The 14,428-nt window shown below is 39.6% G+C and overlaps 1 protein-coding gene across 6 annotated transcripts in view; it reads left to right on the top strand.

Moving 5' to 3' along the window:
* LOC132140432 (centrosomal protein of 112 kDa-like) overlaps window positions 1–14,428 on the top strand; it is a 227,079-nt gene that overhangs the window by 189,242 nt on the left and 23,409 nt on the right. For 5 of the 6 annotated variants that reach the window (XM_059549213.1, XM_059549250.1, XM_059549233.1 and 2 more), the window contains 2 exons: window positions 4,800–4,901; window positions 10,235–10,299. In XM_059549213.1, coding sequence (XP_059405196.1) covers window positions 4,800–4,901; window positions 10,235–10,299 — 167 coding nt within the window. Of the gene's footprint in view, window positions 1–4,799; window positions 4,902–10,234; window positions 10,304–14,428 lie in introns of those variants that run through there. The other variant, XM_059549226.1, reaches the window with a different exon arrangement.

Genomic DNA, 14,428 nt, shown 5'->3' with positions numbered 1-14,428 from the left:
GTTGTTGTTTTTTTGTTAGTTTTTTTTTTTTGGTTAGAAACATATCAGATTAAACCAAAAAAATGAGCTGCAAATTCTATTTGATGCTATTTTTTATTGACTTAAATATTGTATTGTATAAACAAATTATGTTGTTGCATTGTATAGTTACTATTATTTTTTGCCATTGACAGGGTCATTAGATTTGGCTATGAATTTCCACAGAAAAGATGCCTAAACCTAAGATCTGTTCCTCTCTGCTGCCAGCCCACTGTAAAGTGCCGTCATTTTCCATTAGCTTCCCATTACCACACCGGTGCTACTGTGGAGCCCCACTCTACTGGAGTGGCACTTCATAAATCATACTTCTGCTTCATAACTTCATAAAGAGCCTCCTCCAACCTCTAATTTCTGTTCACATCACTCCCAGCCTCTTGAAAAGGCTTTTTTTTTTCAGTTGGCGTGCTATTCAGAGAGCTTCATACTCAACAAGTGCTCTTGACTCCAGAACCGCCAATTTTTTGACTCAAAACTTTGTGAGAGGTGCAGGTTTTTGATGTACCCTTGTGCATCTGACAATGTTTTTGTCACTTTACCGTGTTTTTTTTTTAAACGCTTGTGCGCTCTTTCTCTCTCCTTCACCCCTTCATTAGCATACATCAAGCTCCTGACGACATGACAAACGTTATTTGAACATTCAAAGCACTGAGGTCTTGCTGTTTTCAGCTGGCAGCTGTCAAAAACCCCAGCTAGTGACACCATCCTGCATCGCGCAAAGTCAAATGCAGGCACAATCTAAAGACTATATATAGATGAAATAGTGTCATTTTAAGTGAGAATGGTGCAGAAAGGAGACTGCTGCTGTCTTCAAAATGGAGATTGGTTTGTTAAACAACAAAGAATACTTTTTAAATAGGAAAGGAAGATGAAATCGTTCAGTTGTGAAAGCCTGTCAGAATTTTAGGGCTGGACCAGAATATTCGATTATTCGAATATTCAGTCTGTGGGTTGGCATTCGATTTTCAGTTTTGAGATTTTGTTTGTTTTTTTGTTTTGTTTTTAACACCTTACTCTCTTCATTCGCACTTGAATATAACTGAATATAATATAACTTTTTTTACTATCGGGCCAAACGGTTCTAAGGACTATCAGGTACGGTTACAGTTGTATTTTGATTACAAATAGTTCTCGGCCCGGAATTCTAGGCACTGTTAGACAGCCATGCTTAGTCATGCTGTTAAAGAGTGTGTGACGTTGCCACTTTGTTTCCTGGCTACCAGTTTCTCCAAACAGCCACATAAACAGCTAGGCTACATTCCATATAAAAAAGAAAGAAAAAAAAAGTCTTGAGATGGTTTGGTCTGTGGAGGAAACATTTGCGCTTATTGATATTATACCCGCCGTCGCCTTCTGTTTATTTTATTTTTCACTTCAAAAGTTGTCTTTTTTCTTTTATTGAACAAAGTAAATATCAGATTTTAAAAAAAGGAGTCCCAAAAACAAATATCTGATCATCATCCATATCGCTGTTTATATTACCCTTGCATTACCAAGGCAAGGACTGACGCATTTGTATTGCATTCCAAAGAGCGCCGTTATAAACGTCCACAGTGGAAAGTGAAGCTGTATCCATGCTGACTGACCCAGATCGGTATGAAATGTAACGGTTAAGCAAAGAGAACCTTTCGGCCAGATAGTGGAAAAGTGAGTGAGTGAACATCATGAACGTCATGATTCAGTTAATTTGGAAGATAAAACTAATGCAAACACACAGAGATGCCTGCCTTTATTAGAGAGAAGAATATGTTCAGCCCCTCCCTCTGAAGCTTCGAATATTCGGTGTTGATTACTATCGAAGCTTTGAAACTCAAAAAATGGTATTCGGACAAGCCCTACAGAATTTATTGAAGAGAAACCTGTATAAATGAGTGGTTATGTCTTTCATGCCACAGTCAAGGATGTTTAAAGGAATAGTTTGCTTTAAAAATAATCAGGGCTTAATTTTTGCTGGATCCTGCCTGAACAGGATCCGGGGCCTATCGGTTTTTAACTGGTACCTGTTTGCATAGGTCCAGAAGACGCATTTTGGGCAATTCTGACAAGAGCTAAACCGATGCCATTCAACAGAATATTGGTTGTGATGAAAGAAATCGGAAGAGTACCAAAAAAATTTTTATATTTATATTACCATAATATTTATGGTCCTTATAGCCATAAATATGCTATTTGCATGAATGCAATATCAACAGACATTATTGGTGAATGACACTTCCCCAGTATTTGATATTCCGCTCGCTCTTTAGTTTGTGGAACAATTCTTTAAACTAGTTGTTAATGTATGAAGGTAGGATTAAACACAAAAGAAGAACATTTTGGAAAATGTTTCAGTGTTTTCCATACAATGACATTGTCAGGTGACACTAACTTTCATTGTATGGACAAAAACAATTGAAACACGCTTTAAAATATCTTCTTTTGTGTTCTGCAGAAGAAAGAAAGGACATGATGAAATTATTTTTGAGTAGCACTCCTTAATGGACATTCATGTTTTTATTTATTATTACTATTATTTAATATTATTATTAAGTTGATGACGTCTTTAGTGGTGTTCGCTTAGACTAGTATCACAATTGCTCAAGCCCGCAGTTGCTCTACCAAATGAGCAACAGAAACTTTTAGATTAGATTAGATTAGATTAGATTAGATTAGATTAGATTCAACTTTATTGTCATTATGCAGAGTACAAGTACAGAGTTAATGTCACATCACAACTTTGCTGTTTGAGAAGAGATCCTTCCAAAGAGAGTATTATTATAGTGATAGCATTGGTATTTAAACAAAACAAAAAAGTGGTTAATAATGTGAGTTGATTTATATTAGCCATGATAAGATTAAACATGATAAGATTAAAGAAACACCGAGATACAAAGTTTAGATATATCCCTAGCATTGTGCTGATGAGTTTTGCACATGAAAACACCACTCAGCTTTTCCACAGAAAATATTAACATCTAGTTTGACTCCTCATAAGGCTGCTTTGTAAATGAGGTCTAAACCTCTTCAAACCACTGACACTGCCAAAGGTGAGGAGTTCAGTTGTTGTGAGGTCCTCCACAGTCTCATGCATTAACATCAGTACTATTAAACCCACTGCCAACCCCACACCAGTCCATTTAGCCATGCTGTTAGCACTCAGATGCTAAGAGCCATTTTACGCTGGCACAATTTTTGCTGCATCCCGTGCTGATCTTGTTGCGCAAATAAAGTTGTACGTAATGGAATGTTAGATAGATACAGCGGCGCAAGATGGCTCCTGTTCTCAAAAAGCTGTCTAGCTCTATATGAAAACCACTCCCCCGTTTCCTTTCCCTCACAGATGCCTTTACCTCCCACTCTTTGTTGCAAATATTCATGGCATGTCGACTTCAATTACACGTGGGCCTCCCGATACAGTACGCAGGGCTGGGTCTGCTGTAGTGTGTACTAGCTGTGTTGCATGGAATGTGTATGATGAAGAGGGTAATTGAGATAAAGTCATTGGGATTGGAGGTTGGTGGAGAGAAGTACAACATGCTCTTATGAGTCCAGCATCTACTGCTAGATCACAAGAACCCTCAGGCCAAATATGGTCAGCTAGACATAGTCAGATGTTGTCTCGATAGCCAATGCTATAATTCTTTTGGGGATAAAATCACTCAGACAGGAGTCTCCTCTCACAATGGATCTGGTTTTTAGTTACCAAATGTTAAAGCTCATTATAATCATTATTTTTTTTATTTTATTTTTTCCATTTTTGTTTTTGAACCAAGTTCTGAAGTTCATAAGTAAATTGATTGACCCCTCAACTCAATAACATCAGAGTTTGTCAAATGAAAAAGAGGGCAGTGGTTGGGGGACAATTGGCTAAATGGCAAAGGCCTAGTCTACAGCTCACTGTGGGAATAAAAAAAGAACAGAGAGCTGTGTTCAGATAATGTATACTCTTCCTCTTTGAAGTGGCTTCCAATCCTTTTGTTGCACCCTGGAAGATTAATTATAGAAAGCCAGAACAATCAGTTAAATCCACAACAGGAAAATTATTTCAAGAAAGGCAATCATCTTTCTTGTTGGCTCCTCTGTTCTCTCAAACAAGGCGAATATTAAGAAATTTTTTACATAAGATGGTGGACAGAGACCTCAGTGTCTGTCTGAAACAGTCAGCAGAGAGCCAGACTAGACCCACCAAGATCCAGATTAAGGCCTAAACCAGTGTTCCTGTTCCCTAATCTAAAGTGTTACCCAAGTTTCTTTTAATGAACACCGCAGAATTCAAGGCACTGAAAATAACCAGACATGGCATAACAACCAAATTGTTCTCCATATAAAGATACTGTATGCAGTCATTTGTGTAATTGTGTGTACCAAACCAAAAGACCTGTATCAGTTCAGTTCGTAACGTACAGCTGCAGCATTAACCGTGGTACTGATGTCTATGTAACAGATGAAATGTAGACAGTGACTAGTCTAGCCTCAGAAAAGGCATAGTTTTCTCTTTTCATTAAAAGGGGCCCTCTGACATGACTTTTCCTGTCCTCAGTGCAACACGTCTTCTACTTTCCTCAGTTTGCTGACAAAAAGTGTTTCTGTGCTTGAGTGTGTGAGGGAAGAGGGGAAACCTGCCAAAGTTGTATGTTCAGTGTATAGTCTGCACTTGCTAGACAGACAGGCTTAGTTAGCGGTACTCTTGCCGCAGCTTTAGTTTACCGAGAACTGACCACAGTGTCTGACAGTCTAATAGAGGCGGGACATTTTTTAAACTCTTCCACTCTCTCCTCGTGTAGATCACACACATCCGTCAGGAGTGTGAGTCGAAGATCAAAGGCCTGATTCCCGCAGAGCTGCAGCAGGAGCTGGAGGACACCATCACCTCACTGAAGTCACAGGTGATCAAACAAATACACACACCACAAGAGCTCCCACTGGACACACACAAACAAATAAATGTTAGTGTTTCAATTTATTTTTGTAAGGCAGGTCTGAAAAACCACTAGCACAGGCACATCTGGACATGGCGTAATTTCATATAAATGGACTCTACCGCAACAGATTCATAAACACACCTGGAGCAGTTTTATATACAGGATTATGTGCATTATAGAATGGATATTTCTAGTCCTTGATGCTGATTGGTCATTGCCAGTGGTTTATTCGTGATACTGCTTCATCAAGCTACTGCTTAAATCTGCATAGCACTTAAAGCCTATTGTTATTTTGGTAAGACTTAAGTATAGTTTCTTTTTGTCATGCAAATATCATCACAAATTGTCTGTTTAGTACTTAAAAAGCACATATTCTGCATGGTCATATTCTACATCCCTGATCCTACCCAATATCTAAATTAAACAACTACTTTACTAACTATTAAAAAAGCTGAAAAATTATTCGGCAGCCAGGGAATTGCATAAGTACATCATTCATGATCACAAAATAACCAAGAACAGTTTGGTTGGTATGTGAAGTATTTTAACTGATACAGATATGGATACTTGTATCTTAAAATCTTTTAGTTGATGCTCTTTTCTGTTAATGCGTGAACAAAACGGCACTAAACATTCACTAAAAATATGTTGGTAACACTTTAGTATAGGGTTCAATACACACTAATAACTAGTTGCTTATTAGCATGTCTATTATTAACATATTGGCTGTTTAGTAGTGCTTATAAAGTACATATAATGCATGACATCCATAATCCTACCCAATACCCTAAACTTAACAACTACCTTATAAACTATTATTAAGCAGCAAATAAGGAGTTAATTGAGGCAAAAGTCATAGTTAATGATTAGTTAATATTGAGAATTGGACCATAAAATTAAGTGTGACCAATATTTAATTCAGTGTTACTTGGTGTGCCTTTGTAATTATTTGTGAAATTTACAAGCCATTTTGGTCACAATTTATTTTAAGATCCAACTCTCGATATTAACAAACCGTTAACTATGACTTTTGCCTCGATAAACTCCTAATTTGCTGCTTGTAAATAGTTACTTTGGTAGTTGTTAATTTCAGGTATTGGGTAGGATTAGGGATGTAGAATATGGTAATATAGAATATTTGCTTTATAAGTACCAATAAACAGCCAATATGTTAAAAATAGGCATGCTAATAAGCTACTAGTTAATAGTAAGTATTTATTCCTATATTAGTTAATAGTTAACAAGTGTTACCTATTCTAAAGTGTTACCAAAAATGGTAACACTTTAGAATAGGGAACAACTATTAGTTTCTTATTAGCATACATTTTACTAGATTATTACCCATGTGTTAGTGCTTATTAAGAACATATTAATGCCTTATTCTACTTGACCTTATTCTACATCCCTAATCCTACCCAATATCTAAACCTAACAACTACCTTACTAACTATTAATAAGCAGCAAATTAATAATTTATTGAAAGAAATGTCGTAGTTAATAGTTAACAAGTGTTACCTATTCTAAAGTGTTACCAAATTTTTTTTCAACATATTCAACTTAATATTTGTTTGAATAAATCTGTCATCAAAACAAGTTTTTTGTTACAGCCACCATTTTAATGGTTATATAACAACACCATTAAAACATTTAAAAAGAAAAGAACAAAGAAACATTAAAAAGTTTATATAAAAACAGCCTAAAGTGCATTTTCAGTGTTTGTACAACACATTTTTTATTTAAGCATTGTCTATTTAATCAGTTTGATTAAATAACTGATTATTAAATTAATAAAATTTTTGGTTTTGGTTTTCACCTAAATTAAAGCGTACATTTTTGTGTCGATGTCTCAGTAAAAAAAAATAATTTTTTTAATAATTTTTTTTTCAATTCATAAAAGACAGTATAGTTAAGTGGTACAATGTAAGAAGAACCCTGTGATAGATCGGCCAGCCATCCAAGGTGTTTTCCTGTCTATAGACAGGATAATACCCCATACACGAGACAAGCAGTTTAGAAGTAAAGAAGCAGGACCATTAAGACGCCTCATGTCACTGCAAGTCTCCTCATTGCCTGCAATTGACAAAACACAACAACCAGTGGTTTACATTAATACTTCATCAAACAGCTTATCCAGCCTGGCTACAATAAACTAATTCTGGCCACATAACCCTCTCTTTTCTTAACATGATGAGTACCCGCTTGTCCAGATCATGGTACTTCTGGTCTTCATTCTTCAGTAGTGGGATCGACTCCCAACAGCTATGAGAACAACTAACACCCCAACCACATCCAAACAAAGCTTGAAGACTCAGCTGCTCTAGACCTCACACGCTAAACACATAAATTGTTGAAAAAAACAACCTAGGCTCATTAGAAATACGTGACTCTGGCTACATTTCTGCAAAACTGCAAAAAAGTACTATATACATTTCAATGGACCTTTTAGCTGAAATGAACACTAGAGGCAGTGAAACAGTAAAACTTTTCTTCCTTTTCATGCATGATACAGGGGCAGGTTATTGATTAATAAAGACTTGTTTTCACATTGTGCCTTGCAGTCACATTGTGCCTATTTATAGCCTCAAATCAGCCTTTACCATAGTGAATGATTTGTAAACTAACTCCAAGTGGGTGTCATTGATGTGTTCATCTGATTGAGGTCAAAAAGTTGTGCAAGTTCTGAATGAGCCATTTTAAGTAAATGCTCTTTTATAGGCTGGGAGGGCATTTTGAGTTCTGAGCATTACAATATGTTTTAATAACACACTGAAGTCTTTTATTTCCAAACATCAAGGACCATTCATTTTCTCATGACATGAGCCCTTTAAAAGTAGAGTACATTAATCTGGTCTGACCATTTCTAAAAGGGAAAGTAAAAGAGAAGAAATGTAGCCACATATTATCATCATCATCATCATTGCCCTTCACCCCAACTGGGCTATGGGCCGTCAACCACGGATCTCCAGAGTCCTCTGTCCTGAGCCATTCTTTCTAGCTGGTTCCAGCTGTAGCCCATCTTTGCGATGTCTGTCTCAAGGTCGCGTCACCAGGTATTTCTTGGTCGGCCCCTCTTCCGCTTGCCTTGGGGTTTCCACTTCAGCACCTGCCTGGTGACATTCATTGGCTGGCGGTTTGCGTAATGTGTGCTCTATCCAACCCCATCTCCTCTTCCTGATGTCTTCTTCAATGGGAAGTTGGCCGGTTCTTTGCCAAAGGTTGGTGTTGCTGATGGTGTCTGGCCAGCGGATCTGGAGAATCCTTCTGAGGCAGCTATTTGTGAAGGTCTGTAGCCACATCTAAGAGTCGCATATATTTCCAATAGGTTGCAAAAAACAGTCAAGCATTTGTGAAGCAGTGAGATCTTATTGCATTTGCCATTGTTTGGAGCTTCCACAAATGAAAGTCTAGTTTCAGTATTCTGTATTACAGAAACACTAAAGAACAGTGAACACATATTTTCTAAGAGTGTTCCCTGAACAAACTCCTTATTTGCTGCTTATTATTGCTATTATTATTGCTGCTTAAGGTAGTTGATAAGTTTAAGTATGCGGTCGGATTAAGGTATCTTAATTATAATCATGGAGAATAAGGCATTGATATGTGCTTTATAAGCACTAATAAACTGTGAATATGCTATTAATAGGCATGTTAATAAGCAAATAGTTAATAGTGAGAATTTATCCTTAAAATAAAGTGTTACCAAAATTACAAACCCAGCACATTAGTTCTACTGTAAATGACAAAGCATTTGATTGTTTCTGTATTATTTGTTTTATAGTCTCCAAACCACTTAAAAGTCAAACATTGTTGATTTGTTGACAAGTGGAGTGCATTTTACACCAAAACTAAAAAAAAGCTAGGTTTTCAGCCCTTCGTATGAAGTCCTGCACCTCTGTTCTTGTGATCAGTCTACTTCACTTCAATACCTCCACATTTGGTGTCTTGTAAGCCATCGCAGATTCCTGTCCCTTATCTAATAATGTCGAGCAGTCAGACCCCTCGTCTTTGAACTCAAATGGCTCTTGTTTATTTGATTTCTTGGGAAGGGGAGGGGGTAACAAGTGCTGAAAGTTCCTCCTTAGACATGGATCTAATTTGGCCATGGGTCTTTGAAGTCTCTGGTCCAGTTCATCTCCTTATGTGCAATTACACCCGCCAACCACATTAAAACAGGCTTCAAGGGCTCCGGCCAGGGTCTTATTAGTTACAGTCAGCCTTGTTCTACACGAGTCTGTGGCAAGAGCATTTTTTAAACATTTAAAATCTAAACAATAGCCCCTCTTTGTCAGGCATGGTCCGGGGCCCCTCAAACATCATTTCGAGATCACAGTTCAAAGCCCCGGCGCACGCCTCTGAATAGCTCTGACTAGATTCTTTCAGAATCACAGCCACAGCTCTGTGATCTGATATGTTTATACGTTGTAATTGGTGACCAGTGTGGCCTCCTCTGTCCTTGAATATTTTGAGCATTGCACATAGCAGTGCATTATTTTAACAAAACCAGTGGCTGTTTAGGAATCTAACCATAGTCATTCTTTTCTGAGTAAGAGGCATGCATTTGCAAGGATGGTAACATTAGATTTGCTCTGAGGTTTGCTTTGTGTATTTTGGTTTCCAGGAAAATCGTCGCAGAACAATGTACATTCTTTTCAGGCTCATACAATATTTAAAAAGCCAGAATTAACCAACTGTATTTCTTTTTAAAAGAAAATATTTTTTATAAAGAATCACATTTGCTCACAGCAGATCTACGGTTGCTGTATTGACATACATTTCTGTTACTCACTATTGTTACACATGGTAAAAGCAATTGTTAGAAATGAATGGGGTTGCATGAATCATATGCATTTCTATTTTTATTTTCCACTGATAGTAGGCAGATAAAGTTTCTGAAATCCCAGTGGGTGTCATTGATGTGTTCATCTGATTGAGGTCAAAAAGTTGTGCAAGTTCTGAATGAGCCATTTTTAGTAAATGCTCTTTAATAGACTGGGGGGACATTTTCTGAGTTCTGAGCATTACAATTTGTTTTAATAACACACTGAAGTCTTTTATTTCCAAAGCTCAAGGACCATTCCGATTCTCATGACATGAGCCCTTTAAAAGTAGAGTACATTAATCTGGTCTGACCATTTCGAATAGAGAAAGTGCTTTAGCAGTTGTGGGTTTACCATTCAGAATCCTATGGGCTCCTTATATATTAATTTCTGTTGAGCTCCTACTCTTCACCGGAGAACTAGCCCATAATGCTCTGGGAATGCTTACACGTGTGAATGATTTTGTTATTTATTCTGCAGGTCAGCTTCCTGCAGAAGAGAGCGTCAGTTTTACAGGAGCAGCTAGATGCTAGTCACATCAGGAGGTGAGGACCTGGACATCCTTTTTCACACACAGTAAATCCAGCTTCATGTCAGCTGTGCATTGTCTATTTATACATATATGCAGTCATGTTTTAAAATGCACAGGCATTTGTGTCCTGTCAGAATGATTGTCCACAAATATGACAAGTGCACAAGACACCCCTCTGCTATTTTTGTCCAAGTTTGCAGTATAGAGACACTGTAATTACTGATACACAAAAGTACCAAATGTAGTTTGTTTTACAGGCCGTTTCGAAATCATGCGAAGAAAACCTGTGAAACCTCATGCCAAAATGCTGCATAACAGTCTGATTGGAGCTTGTGGTGTTCATAAGTGCTTTGTCACACTTTATTTTAAGGTACATTTCTCGCTGTTAACCAACTATTAATTATGACTTTTGTCTCCACAAACTCCTAATGTGCTGTTTATTAATAGTAAGTAAGGTTAAAATTAGGTTTTGGATAGGATTAGGGATGTTGAACATGGACATGCATTAATATGTGCTTTGTAAGTACTAATAAACAGCCAATATGTTAATAATAGGCATGCTAATAAGAAAAGTAGTTAACAGTGACAATTGATCTCTATACTAAAGTTTTACCTTGCTTTCACAGTGAACAGACTGTGTATGTGTTGACTGAGCCTGAGACTAGCTTTATAATAAAGAGACCATTAATGTGTCCCGGAAATTGTTCCCGGGTCACTAGATTTTTAGATTTTTGTCCCTTTTCACATTGCCAGTGATTTCCCAGAATATGTGCGCGTGTTTACACACAACCCGTAAAGGTTCCCGTAATATCAAGTGACATCAGGATGTGACGTGTAATGTAGGAGTTGAAACCGCTAGGCACGTTAACTTTCACTTAAGCTCTTGTCCACACAGCGCTCGTTCCGGGACTGAACCCGGCAATGTTACTTGGTCCCCAACCTGGGATCAATCCCGGGACGTGTTTATGTTCCACACAGAAGGCGATCCAGCAATGTTCCGGCAATTTTCTGGGACCAACGTGCAGTGTGAAAGGGGCATGTGAACTATAAACCCTCCCCCACCAGAGCTCTGACTGCTGCATGTGTTGATTGGCCCTTTTGATCAGATTAAACTAAACAAACAGTGTCATGTGTCAATTGTGGCCACTGGTTGATGCTCATTTCCTCTTACACTCTAATTGTTAACTGGTTACTGATTAAATATTGACTGCTGGTGCAGCCTGAGAAAGAGTATGCATTCCAGACTGATTTCTATCTGTTCACGTTCACACTTGGTATTAACATCAGTTTTTGTTATATACAGGTGTAAACATACTTCATGCTCCGTATGAATGTTAACCAATGGCTAACTTTAATCTGCAGTCCCTTGGTTACCAATACATTTAAAAAAAAAAAAAAAAACACTCCTCTCTGTAGTAAAATAACACTGTCTTTAAAAAGTTTGAAATTGGCTCTGAGTGATAAACTCACAGTGAAATAATGAGTAATGTATCTAGTGACCGAATCAGGAGACTAAACAGTGGTGTAAACAGTGGTGGGTCTCATCTGACATCTGACATGACTTTAAAGGCATAGTTCACCCAAAAAAAAAAGGAAATTCTGTCATTACTTACTCACCCTCATGTCGTTCCAAACCCATAAGACCTTCGTTCATCTTGGGAACACAAATTAAGATATTTTCGATGAAATCTGAGAGCTCTCTGAACCTCCCATAGACAGCAACACAACTATCATGTTTAAGGTCCATAAAGGTAATAGGGTTTATCGGTATATGTGACATCAGTGGTTCAACTGTGATTTTATGAAGCAACAAGAATACTTTTTTTCTGCAAAGAAAATAAAAATAATGACTTTATTCAATAATAGAATGCCAGTCTTTATATGCAACTTGATGTTTTTTAGGCCACTATGTATTAATAGTTTTAATGTACGCTTGAACTTTACCAGGAAACAAGCTTTAATGGCCCTGTCCCAAATGGAACACTTCATGTGTACTTGCAGTCTTACGGACTTACAATGGCCGCCACATGTACATGAAGTCAACGAGACCGTAGGGTGTTCCATTTGTCATTTTAGCATTCAGAAGGGTGCTCGCGAGCGCCCCCTTTGCACCGGTATGCTCCCTCAATCCGCACTTCTGCTGAGCCCGCACAGGGGAGAGCTCCGCAGCAGACTTTTACCCGACAGTTAAAGCGGCATTACATCATAAGGGTGCTGACTCAGAGGAAGACCACAAGGTTTTAGGGTGCCATTTAGGACAGGGCCAATGAGAGCAACATACAGGCATTTTAGGAATTAACACAGAATTTATGCAGTAAAAAAACTCTTTATAGGGACCAATTCTGACTATTAACTACTAGCATATTGGCTGTTTATAAGTACTTATAAAGCACATATTAATGCATTATTCTGCATGACCATGTTTTAGATTCTATGATACATAGACACTTACTACTTACTACACTATACATACTTACTAATTGTAAATAAGCAGTAAATTATGAGTTTACTGAGTCAAAAGTCGTAGTTAATAGTAAGTTAATAATTATAATTGGTCCCAAACTGAAGTGTGACCAAAGTTTGTGTTGTGAATTTTTTTTATATTAGTCAGCATTTCCATCTGCTGCAACTGTAAATATTTTGATGCACTGAATCGGTTTCCGCAAAAATAATCTTGGCTATACTGACAGCGAGTTGTTTTAGCACTAATGCAACGCAATGAAGAGGTTGTGCCTGTCACGTTCGGTGTTATGGAAAACACAGGAGAGAGAACCAATTGCGAGTACGTCTTTAATAAAGGGAAATCCAAAGAGAATACACAGTCCAGGCAGGGTCAAAACCGGTAAATCCAAACATAACAAAAACAAGGCAAGGCAAGGCAAGGCAAGGCATTGACGGACATGAATTAACATTTAACATTAAACAAGGACTCCGTGACTAAGACTCAGACAGACCAGGTATAAATACACAAAAGGATGATGGGGAAACAGGAGACGGGTGGGGAACAATCAATTAACTAAACAAGGAGGAAGGTGACCAAATAAGGAGACAGGAAGTGATAAATGATAAACACTGTGGGAACTGAGGACACCTAGTGGAAACCCAGGGAACACCACCCAGACACTGTGACAGTACCCCCTTACTAAGGAGCGGCTCCCAGACGCTCCAAGACAGACACAAAACAGAGACCAGGAGGGAGGCGGACAGGTGGAGGCTCAGGGGGAGGGACGGAGGGCCAGACTAACAGAAAGGAACAGGGACCGACATTAACACAAAAACAAAAGGAGAAAAAAAAAAAAAAAAAAAACATGAAGCCCCCCAGGGCGGAGCAGAAGACCACCACACCCTTGTGGTCAAGGCCAGAGTCCTCCAGGGCGGAGCAGAAGACCACCACAACCGTGTAGTCAGGGCAAACGCCCCCCAGGGCGGAACGGAAGACCACCACGTCCGTGTGGTCAGAGCGGAAGCCCCCCAGGGCGGAGCGGAAGACCACCACACCCTTGTGGTCAAGGCCAGAGTCCTCCAGGGTGGAGCAGATGACCACCACGCCCCTGTGGTCGATGCCGGAGTCCAACAGGGCGGAGCAGCAGACCACCCAGTGACTTGACTTAACTCTGAAAGTTCAACGGTGACTGGCCCTGACTCTGGAGAGGTCACTGGCACCTGACTCGACTCTGGAGAGTTCACTGGCCCCTGACTCGCCTCTGGAGGGTCAACTGGAACCTGACTCGACTCTGGACTGCCTGTGGAGACTTGAGACGCCTCGGCTTCGGGCACCACCTCTGGAACGGACTCGGGCACTGCCTCGGTCACCGCATCGGGAGCGGCCTCGGACACCGCATCGGGAATGGCCTCCACCTCGGCATCGGGCGCCGCCTCGGCCTCCGGAACAGCATCGGGCATCGCCTCGGCATCGGGCACCGCCTCGGCCTCCGGAACAGCATCGGGCACCGCCTCGGCATCGGGCACCGCCTCGGCCTCCGGAACAGCATCGGGCACCGCCTCGGCATCGGGCACCGCCTCGGCCTCCGGAACAGTATCGGGCACCGCCTCGGCCTCCGGAACAGCATCGTGCACCGCCTCGGCCTCCGGAACAGCATCGGGCACCGCCTCGGCCTCCGGAACAGCATCGGGCACCGCCT

The sequence above is a fragment of the Carassius carassius genome, chromosome 1 (assembly GCF_963082965.1).
Source record: "Carassius carassius chromosome 1, fCarCar2.1, whole genome shotgun sequence".
Classification (NCBI taxonomy): Eukaryota; Metazoa; Chordata; class Actinopteri; order Cypriniformes; family Cyprinidae; genus Carassius; species Carassius carassius.
This window is presented reverse-complemented; position numbering and strand designations above follow the sequence as displayed.